The sequence below is a fragment of the Grampus griseus genome (genome assembly GCF_964374135.1).
Source record: "Grampus griseus genome assembly, chromosome: 1".
NCBI lineage: Eukaryota > Metazoa > Chordata > Mammalia > Artiodactyla > Delphinidae > Grampus > Grampus griseus.
This window is the reverse complement of record NC_139017.1, coordinates 158081892-158090990: the sequence shown is the minus strand read 5'-3', so window position 1 is coordinate 158090990 and position 9099 is coordinate 158081892. Positions and strand designations below refer to the sequence as shown.

Here is a 9099-nt window from a genome sequence, read left to right as displayed (position 1 = left end):
CCGCCATATTGTCTGCTGAAGCTGCCGCCGAAGCTGCCGCCGCTGCCGCCGCCAAGTAAGAGCGAGCGGAGCCGCGATGGGTGAGTAAGGAAACCAGGCAATTGGGGACTCGGTCTGAGGCAGTGTCGGGGCTTGGAGTCTGGCGAGAGCCTGTCTGCAGTGTGCAGAGGATGTCTGAGGCTCCTCCAAATAGGGTTGAGGGGAGAAGCCAGGCCGGGAGCGCCGCTCAGGCCAGTTTGGGGCCAGGTTAGGGCCCAAGCGGGGAGCAGTCTTTGGGGGCTGGTTTCGGAAACACCTTGCCACTCCTGGAGCCCCCACGTGGTGGCCCTGGGCCGGACCCCACGCGTTCCCGGAGGTTAGAAAGGGGCTGACCCTCCGGTCTGGGCCGGGCTCCCGGTGGCAGGCCCGGGAGGCGTTTAAGGCAGCCCTCTTCGGCGTGTGTCTGACCGACGCGCCTCTTAACTGGATTCACTGGTTGCCCTGAACTCAGGGAAACCCTCCCTACGTCGCAGAGAGAGTTATTTGGCGAAGGGACGCCAGGCGAGCCAGCTCCAGGCCTGTAACCAGGGGCAGCCATGCCGAAGGCAGCCTGGGCCGCTGAAGGCCGGGAGAACTTACCGAGCCGAGGCGGAAATTGGGTGGTTCGGTTGGGTTCAGAGTGACAGCCTTCGTAGTGGTAGAAAACCAGTGCCAAGATCTCGTAGTCATGTATAGGTCGGGGGCTTTAGGTTTCTGGGCCTGGCCCTGGTTAGGAGAAAAGGAGCGACCTGTTGCTCTTTCTAAAGGGACTCCAGGTAGCAAGGCCTGTGCTCAGAGAGAATACGATGGCGAAGTCTTTGGACTTAGGGACAGAACCATCAGTGGTACTTCTTCTCCAGCAATGAGAACTATTAAATTTGCTAAGCTCTTCCCGTGTGCAGGCATTGCTCTGATTGCTTTACATGTCACATTTTATTTAATATGCACAACCTATTTATTGAGATAGATACTGCTATTATCCCTATTTTACAGATAAGGAAACTGAGGCTTAGGGAGGTAAAGTAACTTACCCAAGGTCACACAGTCAGTGGCTTAAACCAGGTTGATCGCTCCAGAGCCCTAGTTTATAGCTGTTGTTCTTTATGGCCTGGCTCCCAAGTGATTGGGCTGGAAAAGGGGGAAAGAAAGCTTTTAATCCTAGGCAGAGTTGTAAAGGTGTTTTGTATTTTTGCTAGTGGGCCCACTTTGAAATCTTTAATCTGAAAGAAACTGGAAAACTGCAAAGTGAATTGCTAACCCCAACTATTGTGGGTGTGTTGGGGGTGGGGCTTGAGATTCTGGGATTGAGTTTTGTAAGAAACCTGATCCTGAGGAAACATAAATTACTCCCTTGAGCTGCAGGGCAATGACTTTAGAATCAGATCTGGCATTATAATCCTGGCTGCTACTTCGTAGCTCTCATCCAGAGAAGTCACTTAAATGTCAGATGCAGTGATGCATGTGGAAAACATCCAGTACAGTCCACGATAAATGTTATTTTCTTCCTTTCTGAGCCTTCCTTTCCTCATCTCTAGAAAGAGGGGAGGGGGCAGGGTTATCGAGGTGTTTGAGAATTAAATAAGATACCACAGTGTTTGGAGACTAGTAAGGGCTCTATAAATATCAGAACAGATTCTTTTCCACCTTCAATAATGTTTTCAGTAATGTTTGTTCCTTTCCTTTAAGTACTCTGGTTTCCAGAATCCTCCATTAAGACTGATAGGCCTGTCCTTGTAGCTGCAACTTTATGTATCAATGAAAAATTTTAGGGGCTTTTATGTTATAGATTTTGTATTGGCCTTCAATTTCAGGAACACTGCTGCCTCAAAGGGAAGGGGCTAATATTTAGTTTATTAAGCCCAGTGAAATAAATTCGACAGTGATTTACTTAGTTTTTATAGATGGGGAAACTACCTCAGAGAACATAACACAGTTAGTTACAGCAAAGCCAGAAGTGAGATTCTTACCCATTTTGCTGCACATAAACCTCTAAGAAGACTTCAGGTGTGATTAAATTTAATCCTTTTCTGGTAAACTTTGAAATGAAAGTTCTTCAATAGAGCAACAGAACCTGACCAGGGTCCTGAAGGGGAGTTTTAGTCTAGAGTCAGGCAGCCTCCTCTCTTCTCTGCAACTCCATTTCAGGTACCTCCCCGCCACCCCCATCCCGCCTTGCACCTTGTCTTTCTGAACACCAGGCCATTGGGGTTTTTGTTTTGTGGGGTTTTTGTGTGTGGGTTGGTTATTTTTGTTTTTTTCTCTGATCCTTATACTACGGGGTGAAATATATCCTTACATTTAATCCTAACATCAAATCCGAGATAATTTGGGTTATCCCCATTTATAAATGAGTAAACAGGCTTTGAGAAGATTAGGTGATTAAGTCCAAGGCTGGTGATCTAGGCCCTAGGGCTGGGAACGCTAACATGGCCTGCGTCACACCTCCATGAATCTAGAACCTGCTGTGTTTCACTGCCTCTCAAGAGTACGCTCCTCGAGCTCTGGCCTATATCCTATACTATTTCTCCTGTGCCAAACTTCACTAGCCTTAACAGACCTTTGCAGTGATTTCATTGCTCTTAGGAACCCTGTGGGGTTGAGGCTTGCAGCTCTGGAAGTTACTTTTTCTAACCCTCCCTAGCAGAGACCGCAGCCTCTCAAGACTAAGTCTTGGCAGACACCTGGTCGTTTTTATCGCTGTTCCTGCCATCCTGCTAACCAGGAATCTGGCAGCACCTTCCCAGCCCCAGGGGGTAGGTCTTGATTGATATAAACTAAACCAATCATTGTAATTCTATCTCCCTAGGCTGTGATTGATTTAAGTATGGGCATGTGATGCAGATTTTGGCTAATGAATGTGAAAGGAAGCCTGGAGGACTTCCGAAAAGAGTTCCTTATTTGCCAAGTTTTATTCTGTTGTTTTTTTGCCACTTTATATTTTAACCCAGGTATCACCGAAGTGTGAGAGCTTCAAAGAGATGGAGAGATAGGAAAGCTATAATAATAGCGAACACTTACATAGAACTTGCTATGTGCTAGGCACTAAGTACTGTAATACTAATTCGTTTATTTCTCAGCTTCTCACATTCTAGTTGAGAAAACTGAAGCACAGAGAGATTCAGTAACTTAAGCAAGGTCACAGCTAGTAAATAGAGGAAATACTCAGGTAGTATGGTTCTAACCAAAATATAGGCTATTAAGGGCTGTGTTCTACCTCTGGAAAGGAAAGATCCCTTTTCTGACTCTGAAATTGCCATTAGCAACGCTGGAATCATGAGGCAGAATTTAGAAATAAGAGCAGGCAGTTCTAAGGGTGAGGGTCGAGAAGACGGAAAGAATCTGATTTCTTCATGATGTTTTTGGAACTGTCCTGTCACTGGGCTCTAGGATACTAAAAGCTGCTTCTGGTTTGCTGCAAGTAACAAAACCTTTCTGATAATGCCTCCAGGTCAGGAAGTAATTTATCCCATTTCTTAGTTTCCCTCCAGCCTTGCCCACCCACCCCACAGTTCCAATCAGCAACTTAGAGAGCTACTAAACTGTGTCCCACAAGCATCAAACTCACTCCCCCTTCCTGGTGTACCTTTCCTACATTTTTGTTAATGGTGGGACCACTGGCCCAGACACTAGGGCGTAAGATAGAAATCTTACCTATTTTTGGTTCCTTACTCTTTTCTTCCCTTCCTATATTGGCAGTTGTTGGATACTGTGATCCTGTTACTGATGTCTTCCCTAAATTGTTTTGTGTTGGTTATTCTCACAGCATAGTCCCACAAAGACTTAATTCTGTGGTCTTTAAAATTGCTAAGTCTCAGGCTCCTTGATGTGAAAATATGATAATACTATTTATTAATGTTGTTAGTGAAGTGTCAGTGAAGTACTAGGTGTCAGAAAATATTGTAAATTGTAAAGGTGGTGTTACTTCAGGAGCCTTCTAAATCTGTTCTATATAGCCTCCGCACCCTGACCAGTTCTGCTGCAGCAACGTTGCTAAAACACCCTTCTGGTCTTGTCACTCTTCTCCTTAGTTTAGGAACCTTCATGGACTTCTTTTTGTCTACAGGATAAAATCATAACCCATAGGGTATGGTACTCAAGGCCTTCCTATTGACTTTACTAGTCTTGTTCGATTTAATATTTATCCACATATCCTACATTCTACGCAGACTACCTCCTTGGTATGTACTTCACCTTTCCTGGTAGAGAAAGTGACAAAAGCAATCCCTTCCCCACCCATCTTTTCCTATGAAAATCTTGGCCCTTTTACAAGATTTAGTTTAAATGCTACCTCCCTCAGGGACCTTTCCCAAATATGTGTGTTATGCCTTCCAAACTGGAAGTGAACTGTCCTTCTGAATTCTGTAGCACTTTGTTCTTGCCTTTCCTATAGCTCTTTTCATATTTTATCTTGTGTTACAGTTATTTCATTCTGTAATACAGTTAGAGCTTTGACCGATTGCTTAATCTCCAGAGATTGATTTTCCTCATCTCTTAAAACAGGGGTGATAGCATCTGCCTCATAGGAGTGTTAGGGTGATTAAATGAGCTAATGCTTGTAAAGTGTTTTAACGTGGTGTTTAGCACACAGTGAGTACTCAGTAAGTGATAACTAATTGCTATTAGTCATACAGTGAGCAAATAAAGTACTTAGTATGTGTCAGGCCCTGTGCTAAATATAAAAGATAAATCAATTTGTCTTTTAGGGGAAGGCAGAAACATATTATGAATACTTGTCAGAAACATTTTTAGGGATTAGGCAGGCAGGCACCTGTTATTTGTTAATTTCAGCAAATGTTTACTGAATGCCTACTGTGTGCCAGCTACTGTTCTAGGCCCTGGAAATACAGCAGTGAACAAAACAGACAAAAATATATATATATTTTTAGTGAAATCCTAGAGCTTAAATTCTAATGGGTAATCGAGTAAAATCAACCAAATGTAGACTGGCGGGCCAACTAGAGTCCCATGCAATCTGATGAGGTCCAGCCAGTTGTTGCCATGACAGAATGTAGGTCTAGTGTTGCCTTACTGCATAATTTCGCATCCCTTTCCACAATCCCTCTCCCCCTTGAGGTTGGAAATCTGAATTTTCATATGATTTCATAACAGATTAAAAATTTTTAGATGTTACAAGTTAACTTTTAAAATCTAAACACATTTTGGGAATTCCTTGGCAGTCCAGTGGTTAGGACTCTGCTTCCATTGCAGGGTGCCCGGGTTCGATCCCTGGTCGGGGAACTAAGATCCCGCAAGCCGTGAGGCAAGGCCAAAAAATATATACACCGTATTTATTATAAAAGGATGAAGACAAGTGTTTTTAAATTTATTTATTTTATTTATTTATTTTTGGCTGTGTTGGGTCCTCGTTGCTGTTTGCGGGCTTTCTCTAGTTGCGGCGAGCAGGGGCCACTCTTCATTGAGGTGCACAGGCTTCTCATTGTGGTGGCCTCTCGTTGCAGAGCACGGGCTCTAGGCACGCAGGCTTCAGTAGTTGTGACACGTGGGCTCAGTATTTGTGGCTCGCGAGCTCTAAGAGTACAGGCTCAGTAGTTGTGGTGCACGGGCTCAATTGCTCTGCGGCATGTGGGATCCTCCTGGACCAGGGCTCGAACCCGTGTCCCTTGCATTGGCAGATGGACTCTTAACCACTGCGCCACCAGGGAAGCCCAAGACAAGTGTTTTTAAATGTCTTGCTGATCATGATAGCATTGTGTATTCAGTAAGTATTATTTTTAAGCATATTATACATTCAGAGTAAGGTGCATGAGAGAGTGTAAGTCCATATTTTAAATAATCTTCTAGATAATTTTAAATCTTTGGCTGACTTAGATCTGATTAGCTGGTCATTATGTTATTTTGTTTTGTTTTATTGTGATGTGGCAGGTGAAATTCTGGTACTTAGGAGCTTTTACTTCCAGAGACATCAGCTCTGCTGTTTCTTTGTTCCTCTTCCTGCATTATTAACATTATCTTCCATTCATTTTCTTTTTTTTTTTTTTTTTTTTTTTTTTTTGCGGTACGCGGGCCTCTCACTGTTGTGGCCTCTCCCGTTGCAGAGCACAGGCTCCGGACACGCAGGCTCAGCGGCCATGTCTCACGGGCCTAGCCACTCCGCGACATGTGGGATTTTCCCGGACCCGGGCACGAACCCGTGTCCCCTGCACTGGCAGCGGACTCCCAACCACTGCGCCACCAGGGAAGCCCCATTTTCTTTTTTTAAATTTATTTATTTATTTTTGGTTGCGTTGGGTCTTCGTGGCTGTGTGCGGGCTTTCTCTAGTTGCAGTGAGTGGGGGCTACTACTTGTTGCAGTGCGCGGGCTTCTCATTGCAGTGGTTTCTCTTGTTGTGGAGCACGGGCTCTAGGCGCACAGGCTTCAGTAGTTACAGCATGTGGGCTCAGTAATTGTGGCTCGCAGGCTCTAGAGCACAGGCTCAGTATTTGTGGCGCACAGGCTTAGTTGCTCCACGGCATGTGGAATCTTCCTGGACCAGGGCTCGAACCCATGTCCCTGCATTGGCAGGCGGATTCTTAACCACTGCACCACCAGGGAAGCCCCGATTCAGTTTCTTGGTAGGACTCTAAGCTGTTTATTTATTTTGTGAATGTTAATTTAGTTAAAAGTAGCTATCTTGTAAATCCACTTAACTAGGCACACAAACTACAGTGTCATGCAGTATGATAAATGTGAATGAACTAGTGTCTTCACCTGATTGGTATAACTCCCAGTCTTCCTTCAGGAAAACTTGGCCACCTGACCAACAGATAAAAGTTGCCAGTATTAATAGGCTAATGCATAATAAAGGTAAGCCTTACTTATATATATGTAACATTCGTATATATTATTTTTATATATATGTAACATTTGTATATGTTATTTATATACATATATATGTGTGTTAGTTACAACATATGTGTATGTTTTTCTTCCTATGTCCCAGTTGATTTTGTATCGCATACCATTATAAAATGATAAATATTTTGAGTGGAGCAGTCCGCATTACTATGGATTTATATAATAAGGGGGTCCACCCCGCCATAGGGGGATCAGGGAAGGCCTTTAAGCTAATGAGAGCTGATCTATGGATAGTTGTCAGTGGCAGGGTGAAATGATTATTTCACAAGCAAAAGATTGGTAGGCTAGGTGGGTTGGTAGCATAGGGGGAATGATATTTGGACCTTATCCTGATAACAGTGAAATGCCATTGAAAGGTTTTAATCTCAGAAGTGACGTGATCAAATTAATTTATTTATATTGCTTGACTGCTCTGGGGAGAATGAATTAGACTGCGATAACATTCCAACCAGGAGGTTCTTGAAGTAGTTGGTTCTTAAGTAGTGTGGTAGTCCTAGCAAGAGATGTTGATGGAGATTGAGGTAGTAACAGTGGAGAATAAGATTTAGGAATTTGAATTAGCAGGGCTTGGTTATTGGTTTCATCTGGAGGCTGAAAGTGGTTGGGGCAGGGTGGAATTAAGCATGACTCCTAGGCCTCTTGCCTTGAGCAGCAGAGTGGATAGTGATGCTTTTAACTGAGTTGAGTTTAAATTTGGACATTTTTGAGGTATCTCTGTGACCTCCAAGGGAAGCTGTCCAAAAAACAACTGGATAGAGAAGTCTGGGGCTCAAGCGTGGGGTCTGGGGATGGAGATAGAGGATTCATCATCTGTTTATATATGGTAACTAAGACCATGGGAATCACTGATAGTGCCTATGAAAAATGTATATCATGGGAGATGGGCTGAAAAGAGAACCTCAAGTTTCATTAGCTTTAATGTGCAGGAAGAAGGGGATCAGCAGCCACAATTTGAAGAAAACAAGTAGTGATTGATGTCTCATAAACCAACGGAAAAGAGTATTTCAAGAAGGATATGGCTATCAAGATTGAGTGCTGCCAAGAGGACGAGAAAAATGACTGAAAAGGTCTATTGAATTTAGCATTTTGCACTTAATCAGTGTCTTTTACGAAAACAGTTTTGATAGCATGGAAGCAGATTGGAGTGGGCTAAGAAATAAGAGAGGAGAGACAAACTGTTTCAAGAAGTTTGGAATAAAGAGAAAAGGAACAGGTTAATGAGGCTCTTATAAAGTCTAGGCAAGAGATCATGAAGATCTGAGTTAGGGTAATGGCAGTAGGAATGGAGAAGAAGAGACAGAGACAGTCCAGAAATAGGAAATAAAGCTGACCATTACTAGTGATTGGATATGGGGATAAGGGGAAAAGAGTTGTCAAGGGTGACTCCCAAGTTTCTGACTTGAAAAGCTGAGAAGATACTGGTACAGTTCCCTAATCCCTTATATCATTGTTTCCTCAACCTTTCCATTCATTATCACCTTCCTAAGAAGCCTTTTTAGACATCTTTTTTCCCTAATGCATCCCTCCCATGAAATTTTAACATGCAGATATACTCTATATCTTTTTACGTACAGTAAGTATGTCTGTGCTTTATACATAAAATGAGTAAGCATAAAGCTTGCTTTTTATTCAGTGCAAGGTTAGGAGTGACTAAACAAGATTTTTAGGTTAAAAGTTAAAAAGCTATTTACATTTAACTAAGTTTTATAGCTGTATTTGCTGAGTAACTTTTATTTACTTATATAAGTTGTAATGTATCAAATTGCATATGCAAATTAGTATTTATAAATACAGAAACAGTGTAATCAGATTTTTAAAAATCATTTAAAGTTGTTCATTTTCCAGCAAAAACAAAACAATAGAGAAAAATCAGTTTCTTAACATTATTTTTAGTAAACTTTTTAACTTTTGCTGATATGAGAAAATAACTTTTAACTAGCTGCTAGATAGTCGTTCAGATATTGTTAACATTTTTCTTTTTAGCACTTGGCATAATTAATTGGGACACATTTTAATTTGTAGAATTAAATAATAAAATGTAAATTTTTAATTTAATTATCAAAACCCATGTCACACACAGAAGCACTGAGGATCAAACATAAATAACATCTACAGGGCAAAACAGGCATGCTCAGGCCACCTCTTGTCATATGACTTCAAGATTCAGCCATCAGTCAAGAGAAAGTCCCCCAGTCATAGCTGTCTGTTTGCCATAGCTTTGTAGT

General features: G+C 42.4%; 1 protein-coding gene across 2 annotated transcripts in view; it reads left to right on the top strand.

Annotated features, from left to right (window-relative positions):
* The window catches only part of KPNA6 (karyopherin subunit alpha 6), a 51676-nt gene continuing 42577 nt past the window's right edge, over positions 1-9099 (top strand). The window contains exon 1 of one of the 2 annotated variants that reach the window (XM_082651997.1): positions 1-80. In XM_082651997.1, coding sequence (XP_082508123.1) covers positions 77-80 — 4 coding nt within the window. In that variant the 5' untranslated portion in view covers positions 1-76. Of the gene's footprint in view, positions 81-7875; positions 7942-9099 lie in introns of those variants that run through there. The other variant, XM_082651998.1, reaches the window with a different exon arrangement.